This window comes from Pseudorca crassidens, chromosome 11 (assembly GCF_039906515.1).
Source record: "Pseudorca crassidens isolate mPseCra1 chromosome 11, mPseCra1.hap1, whole genome shotgun sequence".
Taxonomy (NCBI): Eukaryota; Metazoa; Chordata; class Mammalia; order Artiodactyla; family Delphinidae; genus Pseudorca; species Pseudorca crassidens.
The window spans coordinates 102094627-102110079 of NC_090306.1; the positions used below are offsets into that span (position 1 = coordinate 102094627).

At 57.8% G+C, this 15453-nt stretch overlaps 1 protein-coding gene across 3 annotated transcripts in view; it reads left to right on the forward strand.

The window, feature by feature from the left end:
- The window catches only part of FBLN1 (fibulin 1), an 81439-nt gene that overhangs the window by 39893 nt on the left and 26093 nt on the right, over window positions 1–15453 (forward strand). Inside the window, exons 11-15 of one of the 3 annotated variants that reach the window (XM_067698372.1) lie at window positions 302–427; window positions 2873–2992; window positions 3892–4023; window positions 5815–5938; window positions 12804–13255. In XM_067698372.1, coding sequence (XP_067554473.1) covers window positions 302–427; window positions 2873–2992; window positions 3892–4023; window positions 5815–5938; window positions 12804–13158 — 857 coding nt within the window. In that variant the 3' untranslated portion in view covers window positions 13159–13255. Of the gene's footprint in view, window positions 1–301; window positions 428–2872; window positions 2993–3891; window positions 4024–5814; window positions 5939–12803; window positions 13256–15453 lie in introns of those variants that run through there. The other 2 variants (XM_067698373.1, XM_067698371.1) reach the window with 2 other exon arrangements.

Consider the following 15453-nt stretch of genomic DNA (forward strand, 5'->3'; position numbering starts at 1 on the left):
AGCCCCACGGCACCTTTGTCGGATCCTGGAGGGCACTCTCTCGGGCTCTGGGGTGGAGAACTGGCGGGTGGGAACGTGCACAGGCGTGCCGTCGCGGAAGGAGCACGAGGCTCGCCCAGCGGGCAGACAGGCCGGGGCCGTCCCAGCTCCCCTGCTGACTTGCCGCGTGTTTGGGACAAGTCAGTGGGCTTTCTCTTGGAGAGGAGGCCAGGGGAAGTGGGGGACAAAGGTCGTGAGCTGCCACCACGGGCAGCACTGCCCAGGGAGGACGCTGCCTGAGCCACCTCCTGCTCTGTTTCAGACATCAACGAGTGCCGGCGCTACCCCGGGCGCCTGTGTGGCCACAAGTGCGAGAACACGCCTGGCTCCTACTACTGCAGCTGCACCATGGGCTTCCGGCTCTCCTCTGATGGCCGGTCCTGTGAAGGTGAGGGCAGGGCGGGGCAGGGTCAGGAGCTCTGTGACTGCATCCGCGCCCCTTCCCCCAGGCTGCCCACCTCCTGGGGAAACCACCACTCTTCCTGCAGCTCTGCGTGGGACCGACTCACATTTATGCCCTAGAGCATATCAAACAACGTATCAGCAGGGGAAGGACCTCTAAAAGCTTGCTTGTCGGAGATGACTGCCCTCCCCAGTTTCTCCTGGGCCCTGCAGGGGGTGATACCACCTGTGCACACGTAGGGATGGACAAGTTGGTTGCAGAAGCCGGGTGGGAGGTGGCTGAGGGTGTGGGGTTTGGGGGCGTCTGGCCCACTGCTTACTCACATGACCCTGGGGAGTGGCTGACCTCACCTGCCTAATTGTCCTCACAGGGGAAACGGGGTTGTTTATGCCAAAGAGAAACAAAAGCTGGACACTTGTTAAAAGTGGGAAGACAGACTTTATTTAGACTACGCAGTAGGGGAAAGAGACTTAAGCGTAAATTGGTCTCAACTCCACCAAAAAAAAAAGGTGCAGGTTTTTTAAATGCTGGGGCCTGCTAAGGAATAGTTCTAGAGGATGTTAAGGGCGCTGGTCAGTGGAATTAGGCCAGCTGTGTCTTCTCACTGGCTCTGACCCTTCTGCAGAGTCTGGGAGATGCGGTGGGGGTGGGACCTCCCCCTGATGACCGCATTTCAAAGGCCTGGTTCCCACCTTAAAAGGACCTGGGTTGCAGAAGATGTATCTCAAAGGGACAGAAAGGATTTACATCTGCAGGTTTTCTAAAGTAAATGCTTCTAAGGAAAAGGGAGGTCAGGGCCTGTCTTCCGGTGTTGGCTGGAATACACAGGAAATTCTTTGGCAGCATCAAGCTTTCCCAGGCAGGCATTTCAAGGGTCATGGTCTTGGGCTGATGCTAAAGTTTGGTCAGGTCTCTGGGTTGGGGGGTGGGTTGGACCGAGTCATTAGTGTCAAGAGTCTTGGGGTTGTCAGATAACACGGACCCCACCCGATGGGATGGACTGAAATGAGGGGAGGGCCTGGCACATAGGAGGTGCTCAGTGGATGTCACATCTTCTACGGGAATTAGGTGATGAGGTCAGCGAAACTGAGAGCTTCTGGCCCCCCTCGGCAGTCCCTCACATTGCCCATCGAGCTCCCTTCTTTGCAGCGCAGTGCCCAGGGGCAACCTGTAGAGCTACACTCAAGACATGGCAGGTCTTAAATTTCTGGATTAAGAAGGATGATCACCAAAGTCAGATATGCCAGGATGCACCCCAGTGTGTAATTCTCAACCTGGAGCATGGACAGTGTGATGGACTCCTGGGTCCGAGGCTTCTCCTGAGATTCTGGGATTTGTCCCCCAAAACCAGACCCAACACACACACATGTAATGGCAAGGGGCAAGATTCATGCACGGTGGTCCCTCGGGCCTGGGTTCACATCCCAGCTGTGTCACATTTACAGCCTTGAAGGAGTAACTCAGCGTTTCTGGGCCTCAGTGTGCTCATCCGTAAAATGGGGAGAGTAGGACCCGCCTTGTAGGGGGTCGTGAGGGTGAGTCAAGGTGAAGCCTGTCAAGGGTTTGTCACGGTGCCCACTTGTGATATGGGGACTGCTCGGATCACTGTCATTATCACTCGTGGCTAGTGCCGTCCCCGGTCACTCCTCAATGGCTGAATAGTAGGTATTCATATCTATGTTAGTGGACAATATTGTGGACACAAGGGCCAGCCTTGCAGTATTACTCCACTAAGCACTTATCAAGCACCCGCCGCCCCAGCCGTGTAGCAATAATATGGTTCCTGTCTTCAGGGAGTGTCTCTAGGATGTAAGAAACCACACTGAGCAGAGGTGAGCAAGTGAACAGGTGGCAGCCAGGCCAGGCAGGCGGGGCTGCAGGGATGAGACCCGGGGTAAGAGGCTAACAGACATTCTCGGCTGCTCACCCCTCCTGCCCCGCTGAGAATTAGCAGTAAACAAAAATGACGAGGGACGTCTAGGTCAGAGGTTGGCAAACTTTTTTTCTAAAAGCCACGTAGTAAATAGGCTTTGCCAGCTGCATCTCTTTTGCGACTATTCAGCTCCGCCCTTGTAACGCACAAGCAGCCATGGACCATAGTAAATGAATAAGCGGGGCCACGTACCAATAAAACTTTATTTGCAAACACGGGTGGTGGGCCGGAAGTTTACTGATCTCTGCTCTAGGCAAAGGGAGCAGAGGAGCAACAGCCCAGAGTCGGTCTGGCTTGAAGCAGGTGGTGGGTGTGGGGAGATGCCAGGTCCTCCGGCCGTGAGGGGCCGGAGTGGGGCCTCTCTCCCTTGGGGCAACTCCAGGCAGGTCTCTGGCCCTACACGTGGTAACCTCTGCCTCTGTGTGTGTGTGTGTTAACTTGAGGGAGGTCACGGCCCCGCCGGCACTGAGCGGTGACCCCGGGACCCTCTCTTCCAGACGTGAATGAGTGTAGCAGCAGCCCCTGCAGCCAGGAGTGCGCCAACGTCTACGGTTCCTACCAGTGTTACTGCCGGCGAGGCTACCAGCTCAGTGACGTGGACGGGGTCACCTGCGAAGGTGAGGGCTCCCCGCTCGGCTGGGGGCGAAAACACCCCCTCCCCTGATCCCCATCCCCCACCTCCTGGCTGCCGGGTGGTTTGTGTATTTTTCCCTCTAACTGAAATTTATTCGGATGCACGTTGCCCGTCGTTGAGAGTGAAGTGTGTAAAGGGGCAAAGCCACCCACAGATTTTTCTTTAGTAAAATGACACGTGACAGTGGGGATCGCCATGTGTGCTGGGACCTCGAGCAGGGCAGTGGTAGGTGAGGAGGGGCCTCAGGGGCCGCCCACGTCTCTGACACGCAGCTCTGCCTCTGGCCTTATTAAAAGCCCCTCCCTGGGCCTGGACCATCCTCTCTGTCACATGGAAGTTAAACCCACACACACCAGGTTGTCCAAGGACGAATCCAAATGGTGACTCAGAAGCACTTCATATGTGCCTGGCACGATGTAGGTGCTCAGAGGATGACTCTGGTTAAGATTATTACTGTTTCTGTATAAGGTGTGTTTGTCATCAGCACATTTGTAATAAATAAATAAACAGCATCCTAATAAACAGCATTAGGACGTAGCCAGCCAGGGCACCTCCACGTGTGTCATTCTGAAGCCCTGGGCACTGCCTCCTGCCTCCGGTTCCCCAGTCTCCCTCCTCCCCTTCCACGTGCACACTTCACACCATGAACTTGCTGTGTGGCCCTAGGCTAGGCTCTTACCCTCTCTGGGCTTCAGTTTCCCCTTCTGGCGTGATGGTCTCTGAGGCCGCCCCAGCCACAGCACTGTGAGACCCCCCGCGCCGTGTCCGGCTTGTACTGTGTGGCTGCCCTCCACGGCCTCCAGGCCGCAGCTCAGCCCACCACGGGGGGTGTAGCCCAGCCGGGGTCCACACAGATGCTGAGGGTGGGCTTTGCCGTCACAGACATCGACGAGTGTGCCCTGCCCACTGGGGGCCACATCTGCTCCTACCGCTGCCTCAACATCCCCGGAAGCTTCCAGTGCAGCTGCCCCTCGACCGGATACAGGCTGGCTCCCAATGGCCGCAACTGTCAAGGTGAGCGGGGTGGGACTCCCGGGGTGTCTCGGGCCGGCTCGGGACTCTGCGGTGTTGGGGGACAGAGGCCTGGCAGCCACACCACAGACGGGATGCGTTCGGAGAGGGGACAGCTCTGCATCCGGGGTGTGTCCTGGGCTCCACAGGCACCCTGGTCTCCCATACCCGGGCACACTTGTCCGCCGGGGGTTCTGAGCCTTCCACCCTGCCCTGGGCCAGCCCCAAGAGGGCCCGAAGCAGGGCTGACAGCCTTTAGGAAGATGCCCACCGTGGAGGAAACAGGATGTCAGTTCCCGGAAGACCCCATAGCATAGCACTGCTGTTTAGTCTTTCGTTCAGTCACTCGACAAACCCAGGCCCTGCTGGGTGTTAAGGGCAAAGCAGTGAGCAGACGGCGCAGTCCTCTGTCCCAGGGTGATGATCCCCACTTGGCGAGGGGATGGGCCTGGTCAGGGTGTGTGACAACCCAGAGGTCTCTGTATTTAGGGACACTATGGCTGGAGGATGCCGCGGGGGCCCGGGGGTCGGCTAAACGAGGGGCCAGCGACATCCATCCAGTTGTACTAGGCTCCCATTTCTAAGGACACTCCAGGGGTCATCAGCGTCCTGTGACCGTCCCTTTGGTTACGGGGGTGGGGGGTGCTAAGTAGATATTTGTGAAGGGGCGACCCTGCAACGGGCGCGTGGGCCTCACCTCCAGGAATGGCCGCAGAAGCTGAGTCAGAAGTTGGCTCTGTTCAGCCCCTCCTGATGAGTCCCCACGTGGGGCTGGTGGCCCAGAGGCTCTGGAGGGCCCGGGTCCTGCAGATGTCCTTTCTGGTCATGAAGAAGGTTTGAAGACTTTCATCAAAGGCGGGCAGGAGCTGTGGCGTTTCCTGGGAGGGACCCGCTCAGCTTGTCCAGAGCTCCGGATGGAAGTTGCTCTGTTTTCACATTTCTGACGAAGCAGATGACCTGGCCAGGCGCCCTCACCGCAGCCTGGGGTCCTGCCAGACGCAGTGAAAACACATTCCTGAGCCTCAGACTTTGAGATGGGGGAGAGCTGTTTTTGCCACCAATGGTCAGGATTTGGCATCTCTTAACAGATGCCTCTGGCACAGTGACATCCCCTGGGCCCACCATTTGGCTGCTCCGGAAAGTTGAGGGAAGGGGACGGCTCCCCATGTCCAGGGTGACCTCGTGACATGCCCCAGGCCGGGTTCCGGTCCATCCCAGACAGTCACTGACTTTGGACACTGGGCCCAACATAGAATCCCTTTAAGCCTCAGTTTCCTCGTCTGTAATATGGGGCTAGTGGCTTCTGCTCATTCCCTCCTAGGATGTTACAAGTGGCACGTGAGGTAAGGCTGATGCAACTCGAGAGCCTCAGAGAGGCACTGGCTGCCTGGATTCAAAGCTCGACTCCACCACTTACAGAATGTGTGACCTTAGGCCAGTCACTTAACCCCTATGACTCTTCCCTAAAATGGGGATAATAACAGTACTTGCCTCATTTAATTAGAATGAGAAGCAGGGGTTTCCTGCAAAACACTTTAAGGGCTGTCATATAGTGTTTGCCGTTTTCCTTATTATGCTTAATCCTAGGATTGTGAATAATAGGTATATTAAATATAATCTCCTATAAGTAAAAACGCTGGCACAGGGCTCTGCTCCAGAGAGCAGCCAGTGGAGGGCAAGGATGGCCTGATCCCCCCTGACCCTGGTTGATGGGAGGCCTGGGCACCCCTGTCTGTGGCTGGGGATGGCTGGGGGGCCTTGGCCTTCACCGTGCTGCCTTGGGATCTCCTGCAGACATTGATGAGTGTGTGACCGGCATCCACAACTGCTCCATCAACGAGACCTGCTTCAACATCCAGGGCGGGTTCCGCTGCCTGGCCTTCGAGTGTCCCGAGAACTACCGCCGCTCCGCAGACACGTAAGTCCCTCGGTCCCCGCGATCGTCTGTCTGTGTTGGCCTTCCTGGGGGCCCGGCTCCCAGCCTGGGCGGGTAGTTAATGAGCCGTGCCCTCCCATGTGGGTCTTGGGAAACTCAAGGATCCCTGGTTCTCAGGCGCCTAAATGCCAATGAGACTGGTTGCAGAAAGTGAAGGTAGTGACCTCATATGGGCTCAAGGTGGGCAGGCCTGCTCCCAGACCCGCCTGTGCATGGAGCCAGGCAGAAACCCCAGCCGTCTCTCTCCCCGGGGTGAAGCCTTGGGCAAGGGACAGCTCTCTGGGCCTCAGTTTCCTCATCTGTGACATGCAGATGGCAGAACCTGCTCTGACTCGGATAAAGGTAGCAATGACTCTGGGTGAGCCGACGTGACTCGTTAGGGTGTCACTGTTAGATGACCTCACCTGAAAGTCAGATTCTCTTCAACCCAGTGACGGCGTGGGAACAGCACGAAAGGTTCTGTGTCCTCAGCTTGAAGCTGTGTGTCCATATGTCACTGCAAGCTCACTCGGTCTCAGGCCACCGGGATATATCCTGCTGGGGTGTCCAGGAGCCCTGTTCCTCAGGGAGCAGTGAGGACCCTCTGGTCTCGCCCCACACGACCCCATCCCTTATTTTATCAGATGGGCCTCCTTTCGTGCCCCCGGCGGTTGTTTCAGGAAAAGCTCCATGGTGGGAGCCAATCTCAGGAGCATGGATGCGTGACCCCTTCCCTCCAGCCCCGGGAAGTGCTCACAGCCAGCACACAGCCAGGCTGCCTGGGAGACTCGGCCTCTTGGCCTTGGCGCTGGTCAGTGCCATCTTGGGCAGGGTCCCAGGCCCCAGCATCCACTTGTTGTTCTGGTCCCGCCTCCTGCTGGCCGAATGCCAGAGCAGGAGATGCTCAGATGGCCCCAGTGTTCTTCCCGGCATCCGCAGTGTTCATCCCCCGGCCTTGCGGCTCCTGCCCCCACCCCCGCAGGTCCTCTCAGTTTCCCCAGCGGGCGTGCTTGCCAGGTAGGGAGAAGCCACCCCAGAACTGGGTTTGCCAGCATTCCAAAGAGCCTGTGGGTTATGCAACAGCTAAGTGGGCGGCCTTGGTGCTCCCCTGAGCCGTGAAGAAAGATCCCTGTCCTTACTTTGAGGCTGCGCTGCTCCCAGGACCCTCGTCGGGGTCTGGGTCTGGGTCTGGGGATTCTGGAAGACTGGCTGACTGCTCTCCATGTGTAACTCACACACAATCACGAAAGCAAAAGGGAAGGAGGCTGCCCTGTGCAGGGACTTCACGCCTCCTAAGCGGGGGGTGGGCAGGCCGGCAGGCTAGCGTCGTGTCCTGAGGTTGCGGCTGAAGTTGCCCCCTGCGCCCCACCGCGTTGACGCTCGTTGCGGAATCCTTCGCCGCCCCGCAGTGCCAGCGAAAGTCATTTACTTGTTTGGGGAATGTTCACCGTGAGCCTACTGTGTGCGGGCACCTGGGCAGACAGTGGGCCCACAGAGGCCCCCCATCCCCTGCTCTGAGCCCCGGAGGAGCATATGCAGAATGGCAGTGGGCAGGGTGCAGGGGTACTGAGACCAAGGAGGGCCCCCCGGCTCCGGCGGGGAGCACGGTAGCCAGGGGAGCCTGGAGTCCTGGCCGTGAATATGGGGTATTCAGCGAGGAACCACGTTCTGCTGACCGAGGGATTGATGCTCCAGGGCCTGGTCTGTCTCCATCCCATGGGTTCCTCAGCCTGACCCCCAGGGGATGATAAAGAGGGGGCTCCGTCATTCTCTGTATTAAAAGGGCAGGAAGTGAGCCCCTACCCACAGTCAAGGTGAGAGGGGAAGGGTGAGGCTCCAAGCAGTCTCTCCAGGGAAGACTGTGGCCCCATTGACCAACGTGCCGCTCACCAGCGCCACCCAGCGGCCAGAGCAGAGGCTGGGAGGCGAGTGGAGCTGGGAGAAGGTGTGGTCCCCGCCCTGAGGGTCCTGACTGAGCCCCTGTGGCTGTTCTGGGGTCTCATGGAGATGCTGTCTGGCATTGAGATGAATGTCCGGCTCGCTTAGGTTTGCCTCCTACGCTCAGTCCGTTCCAGGCCCCTTGACCTTGACCGTGACCAGGTCCCGTGAGCTTCTTGCTGTAAAGGGGGCGGTGATACCGCCCTCCTGCGTTCCTGTAGGGTGACCTGCGATTGTGGGGCTGAGCCACCTCCGTACCGCTCTGAGTTCAGCCCTGGGGGGTATGGATAGGCGCCCCAAGGCGTGTTTTACTGCCAGTATTTATGGATGGAGGGAAGGTGGGCCCTGGTGTCCAGGTTGGGGCATGGCCTGGGAGGCCGCCCGGAGGAAGAAGGAACCAGGGCTGGGTCCCATCCTGGCTTCCGGGCCTGGCTCTCCTGTTCCTCGGTGCTGTGACCTTGGGTCTTGGTCACCCAAGGGCCCCTTTTGCCTCTGTAACACAGCGCTGACAATACCTGCTTGTCAGTGCCTGGAGGATTGGCAGTAACGCCCCACGTGCCCAGCCCACGGCCAGCATTGGTGCCCAGACAACAGTGGTGGTGAGAAGGATGGCAGCTGGCCACCCTGTTCTCTCGTCCTCAGAATCCAGAGGTTCCTCAGAGCAACTCTGCAGCCCTTGCTCTGCTGCTGACTGTGTGCCTGTGGGCTGACTGTGTGACTGGAAGGTCTAGGGTCGCTCAGCCCTTACATGGGAAGACGAGACATGGGTTCCTGAAGGGCTGTGTGGTCCTGGGGCCGTGCCTGCTGCACATGGGAATCTGTCTAGTTACAGTTTCTCCCTTGTTAACCCTGTTGAGGTATCACGGACCAGCCAGGAGCCCCGCGTCAGGCACAGGAAGTGAGGGCCGGGCCTGGAATCCCAGGTTGAGGGGCCATAGGGGGTCTCATCCTGGTTGCCTCGTCCCAGTTGGGGGGGTTACTCTGGGACCACAGGAGCACCGCTAGCTTAGGGTGAGCACGGTGACAGGTCACTGACACGTCATGTAGACCGACGTGGGCAGGACGCAGGCCAGAGCTCCAGGTGCTCCAGGTGCGGAGGGGCCGCCCCTCTCAGCACTGCAGACCCCTCAGACTGGAGTTTTCTACTTTACAGCCCTTTTCCTTCTCCACAAAAATCCTCTTAAAGAATTTACTATCTGACCTTCGAAAGCAATTTGTAAAATTTAAAAAGGCTGCATTGGAAGGACCCAGTAACTGGCCCTTCGTGGTTAACATTAAGGGAGCCTTTACAGGCAAGATTGGAGTCTCTCTCTCTCTCTCTCTCTCTCTCTCTCTCTCTCTCTCTGTGTCTCTTTGTCTTTCTGTCTCTGGGCCTCAGCCTTCCCTCTCTCCACACAGCCTCCTTCTGGCCAGTGGTAACTGGAACATGACCCAGCAGGCTGGGCCGCAAACCACAGGGCTGGGCCTCACGGACTGACCAGGCTGTTAAGATCCCAAACACACAATTCCCTCCTCCCCACAGGAGGAATGTTCAGTGTTGCAGAGCCTGGGGTGGGACCGAAAACATCCTCTTTACCCCCTCGGTGGGGCAGCCCCCTGAGACCCGGGGTCTTGGAAGCCAGAGCGAGGCTGGGCAGCCTTGGCTGGCACAGCTGTTTGGCCCCAGGTGGTAATGCGGGTGGACAGAGCGGGTGAAGCCCTGCCCCGGCCGGTTCCTGGGGCTTGTGTCCAGAATGACAGGAGCCTGAAAGTCAGGGAACCGCCAGCAGGGACGGCTGCGGGCATCAGACAGCCTGGGGGGCGGCCAGAATGGCCATGCCTCCCGAGAGAAGGGACTGGCCTTGAGGACCTTTTTTCTCTGGCGTGTGGTGGCCTTCAATGATTGCATTTTCATGGAACTTGGGGTGTCCCGATCAAATTCGTTGAACTGAAAAATCGGGGCACATTGTTCTCTCATGCGGGTCGAGATGGAAACCAAGGTGCGTGGTCCCGGGGGTCCGGGCCTCCTCTGCTCCGTAATAGATGCAGTGGCGACGGCCCCTCCTCTGTCTAGACATACCGGCTGACAAAGACTCCGCTGCCGTCCCCAGGCTGACAGGCAGTTTGCCAGAGGCAGTTGTTATAATTTCTGAGATGTTTCAACAAATATGGGGGAGAGCAGGATAGGATAATTGATGTTGGAACTGACCAGGAAAATCAGGCCCGTATTTACTCGTGTGCAGGTAGAAAGCACGTAGGTGTCGAGCTGGTCCTGGAGATGAAGCCAGAGAGCCACAGCCCCACCCTTGGGAAGCAAGCCATCTGAAAGGAGCCAGGCCCAGAAGGGCCCAGAGTGAGGAAGGGCTGGCTCTGCTTGGTGACCCTGTGGGGTTGGGGGTGGGTGGAGACCATCGAGGAGGAAGGAGGATCCAGCTCTCTGGTGTGTGATACCAGACCTTCATGCACACCTCATGTTCCCTGCCTTCCACCCGTGCCGGGTTAATCCTCTGGCGAATCAAAATCCTGGCCTTGGATACGGGAAACGTGGGAAAACTTTAACGCACACGCAGGAGACCCTGGCGCCACCTGCTGGCCAGATCCGCCAGGCCCTTCCTGAAGCAGCTGGGCCGTGTGTGTGGTGTGTGTGTGTGTGTGTGTGTGTCTGTGTGTGTCTCTGTGTGTATGTGTGTGTGTGTGTGTGTCTCCTCACTGTCAGTAGGATAAGGAGAACCGGGTGGGACAGTGAGGTGAGCTTGGGGAAGGAGAAGCCCCGATGCACCCAGCATGAGGCCAGGCCCCGTCCCTCGGTTTCTCCACAGTCGCCTGGCACACTCCCAGCTGGCCTGGACCTGGGTGTCTCTGGGGGAGGGGCCTGCCCCTCAGCAGCACCCACGCCCGCCTTCTTTCCTCCCTCTCCCCCTGCCTCTGAGCCCCCTCCCGTGCAGGACCCTCCTCTTCGGTGTTCCTGATCTCCACACCCCTTTACTAGCGTGGAGCTCATTCCCAGGGCTGCCCTTTCTAAGAGCTCAGAATGGTAAATGGCCAACTAAAAGAAAGGATTGTACATCCTGGGCATAGGATGTAAAAAGAGACAGCGCTCACAATAAATGCCAAGTGTACGTAAGCCCTAGTCACCTGACGAGAGGCGTGGAAACTAAAAAAGTTGAAATGGAGGCATGATAGAAGACTAGGACAGTAGATGCTTGTGGTTGGAGAAGCCAGACAGTCAAGATGGCAGAACTTCCTGGGACACGTGCTCTGTCAGGTCCCGCAGGGCTCCGCACCTTGGCTTTGCTCCTAAGGCAGTTGCCTTCGGAGTGTGATGGGCCTGGAGTTCAGGAGGCAGAAGATAGGCCCTGTTCTTATCTCACAGGGCGTTAGAACCTGTCCCCATCCTGTCACAGGACGTTAGAACCTGTCCCCGTCCTGCCACAGGACGTTAGAACCTGTCTCCATCCTTGTACAGGAAGTTAGATCCTGTCCCCGTCCTGTCACAGGACGTTAGAACCTGTCCCCATCCTGCCACAGGACGTTAGAACCTGTCCCCGTCCTGCCACAGGACGTTAGAACCTGTCCCCGTCCTGTCACAGGAAGTTAGATCCTGTCCCCATCCTGTCACAGGACGTTAGAACCTGTCCCCATCCTGCCACAGGACGTTAGAACCTGTCTCCATCCTTGTACAGGAAGTTAGAACCTGTCCCCGTCCTGTCACAGGACGTTAGAACCTGTCCCCATCCTGCCACAGGACGTTAGAACCTGTCCCCGTCCTGCCACAGGACGTTAGAACCTGTCCCCGTCCTGTCACAGGAAGTTAGATCCTGTCCCCATCCTGTCACAGGACGTTAGAACCTGTCCCCATCCTGCCACAGGACGTTAGAACCTGTCTCCATCCTTGTACAGGAAGTTAGAACCTGTCCCCGTCCTGTCACAGGACGTTAGAACCTGTCCCCATCCTGCCACAGGACGTTAGAACCTGTCCCCGTCCTGCCACAGGACGTTAGAACCTGTCCCCGTCCTGTCACAGGAAGTTAGAACCTGTCCCCGTCCTGTCACAGGAAGTTAGATCCTGTCCCCGTCCTGTCACAGGACGTTAGAACCTGTTCCCATCCTGTCACAGGACGTTAGAACCTGCCCCCGTCCTGTGACAGTAGGTTAGAACCTGTCTCCATCCTTGTACAGGAAATTAGAACCTGCCCGCATCCTGTCACCAGAAGTTAGAACATCTCTCTATCTCCGTCTCAAGCCCTGGTTGGCCCTGTGGACACAGACAGGGAACTGGGCCTAGAGCACAGGGAGTGGGGGAAGATGGGGAACAGACCTCACTGCCTGAGCACAAATCTAGCTTCCCCACGCACTCTGTGACCTCAGGAAGGCCACTGACTCTTTTCAGCCTCAGTTTCCTCATCTGAAAAATGGCCCTCAGCCCCCCATCCCCAAGGGGTGTGATCACACTAGCGGAGGTGTGGTGACGAGTAGCCGTGCGCTCCGTAAGCGGCAGCAGCCGTGCTTGCCGGCGTGCAGACAGACACGCACTTCGGGGGTCGTCTCCAAGACCCGCTCGGGAGCCCTGTGTCGCCCTGACCACTGTCTGGGTGAGGAGCCAGGAGCCTGGACGACACTCAGAGGGCAGGGTGTGCCTGGTGAGGACAGCCCGGGGTGGGGCTCTGCCAGTGAGAAGGGGACACATCTCGCTCCAGGCACGACCCTTGACCCCAGCCACCCAGCGCCCCCTGAGGGTGTTGGAAGAGGCTAGTGCCTGAGCCCGCGGCCCGGAGGTCCCCGGCACCTCCCACAGGTGAGTGAGGGGTGCTCTTCCCGTTGGCTGATTGGCCAGAGGGGCGGCGGGAGGCCCCGCCCAGCGAGCCCCCGCTTCCCCGCCCCCATGCTCTGTTGTTTCTCCGCTTGCTGAATGGGCCCTAACGCTCTTTCTCTCTGTCCACTTTTCTTGCAGCCGCTGCGAGCGCTTGCCTTGCCATGAGAATCAGGAGTGCCCCAAGCTGCCTCTGAGAATAACCTACTACCACCTCTCTTTCCCCACCAACATCCAAGTGCCCGCCGTGGTTTTCCGCATGGGCCCCTCCAGTGCCGTCCCCGGGGACAGCATGCAGCTGGCCATCACCGGCGGCAACGAGGAGGGCTTTTTCACCACCCAGAAGGTGAGCCACCACAGTGGGGTGGTGGCCCTCACCAAGCCCGTCCCCGAGCCCAGGGACTTGCTCCTGACCGTCAGGATGGAGCTCTCTCGCCACGGCACCGTCAGCTCCTTTGTGGCCAAGCTTTACATCTTTGTGTCCGCAGAGCTCTGAGCACGCGCTTTGGGCCGTGGGGGGCCCCCTCTTGTTGCTTTCCTCACCCTCCCCTCCGGGATCCGAATAAAGGTTCAGCGGACGATCCCACACAGCATGGCTGGCGTGCCTTGGTTTTATTTGGCGTGGTCGGGTGTCTCTGTGCTTGTCCCTGGTGGGGAGGGGGCAGCCGAGCAATGCCTGGGGCCCCCAAGGGTGAGCACGGAGTGTTTTCCGTGAGGGGTGTGCGCCCAGGAGCCCCCGTTGGGGGGCCTCACAGCCCACGCCGCCAGGGAGCCCAGGCCCGGAGAGAACGAGGCTCGGGTGTTTCATTTGACGTGATTCTCTCTCCTCCGCTTGTGTTTAGCCCAGAGGACGAGGTGACCAAGGCCCCCAGGGTTGATTGACCTCCGTCCCCTCTCACTTCACAGATGTGGAAACTGAGGCCCAGAGAAGGGGAGGGACTTGGCCAAGGTGACGTGGGCCATTTGTGGTAGAGCCAGGTCTACTGGCCCCAGCTTCGTTTCCTTACTGTGTCACCAGGAGCTGAGCCTTTAACCGAGGCAAAAAAGCTCTATCGTGAGACTCAAACCTCCCTTTCTGTTTGTCTTGATGGGAGGCCCGAACTTGTGGAAAAACACTGAACGCAATCGCAGCATCTTGGACGCAGCCCTTACCTAAGTGAGGTCGGTTCCCTCCACTAAGGTTCTCAGCTTCGTACCAGGAAGAGGCAAAGGACAGCACGATGAATGTGCCGCTCATGGGAACCCCTAAGCCAGCGTCAGGTCCTTCATATGCGTTGCTTCCCATCCTGTGGGGTGGGTGTTTCATCCCAAGAGAGACTCAGAGGGGGCGAGCGATTTGCCCAAGATCACACAGTGGGTGTTGGAACCTCGGTTTGCTGACTACACAGCTTTGACTCTTCCACCATGATCCCAGCCCAGTCCCCAACGTGCCTCTCAAGGCTCTGCATCATTTAGTGCTAATGTCCATCTCCAGCCTGACCTCAAATTGTTCTCCCTTCGCTCACCTCCCTGGAGCCACACTGCCCAGCTCTTTGCTGCCTCAGGCCCTTTGCACATGCTTTTGCACGCTTGGCCTGAATGTTGGTTAAACCTCAGCCTGTATGTTCCTGTCTCAGCTGGGCCTCCCTTGACATCCGTTGGTTATGTTTTTCTGTCAGTCTTTCTCATAACACTGCCTTTGTGATGCTCACCACAGTTTGCAGTTCCTATTTACCTGTTTTGCTTTTGTCTTCCCCACCATCCAGAAGGCTCCATGAAGGCAGGGACCAAGTCTGTCTCATGCAGTGTCGTGTCGCTAGCTCCCAGCAGGGCCTAGCGCACAGTAGGTGCTCTACCCCTGTCTGTTGGGGGAATGGATGACTTCCTGCCAACATTGCTTTGCATGTCTAGCATTTCTGTGGCTGCTGGCTCTGTTTTCAAGCAGAAATGTGAAGGGAAGGCAGAATGTCAAGAGGAATCAAGTAAAGGTTACTGGAGGATCCTAAGGTCCTTCCTACAAGTACATGGAAGGAAAATGGGCAAGGGGCCCACCTTGCTGTCTAGTGGAGAGGACGGGTATACAGTTAACATTATGCCCAGTGCCCTATGACAGAGGCAGCGGTTAACTCGCCATGGGAGCACGCACATGCTCCTAGCCATTCATCTCCAAGCCCCCACTGCCTCCCAGACCCCTCTCTGAGCATCTCTGGTCTGGACTGGCTTCCAGTCTCCTATCTTCCAAGCTGAAGCCAGAGGACCTCTCTGAAGGACCAGTCTGGTTATGTCCCTCCCCTCTTTAGAAACTTCTATGATTCTTTCACTAGCAGATGAAGCCCAACTCCCTTGGAATGGCATTCGAGGCCCTGCCTACTCCAGCCTCTGCCCATCTTTTCAGCTACATCTCCCTCCCGCTCCCCGCTCTAGCTCACCCCCTTGCTTGTGTTCCAGCCACGCGGGGCTCTTGTTCTTCTCCGCATGCACTTTCTCCGGGCTTTAGCATGTACCATGCCATCCTCCTGCAAACTGCCGTTCTCCCTGAAGCCACGTCCTCAGCGAAACCTCTCCTGAAGCTGAGCTCTTCTAGCGCTGGGCGTACTCCATCAGAGCAGTTACCCTGTCGTTACTTTTTATCGTCCCCACTTCTCTGGGCCTGTTGGAAGGCAGGGATTGTATCTGTGTTCTCTACACTTTCAGAATGTCTGGCCTGTGGAAGGAGCTCAGTAAACATCCGAGTAAACATGTGGATGGATGGATGGATGGATGGATGGGTGGGTGGATGGATGGATGGGTGGATGGATGGGTGGGTGGATGG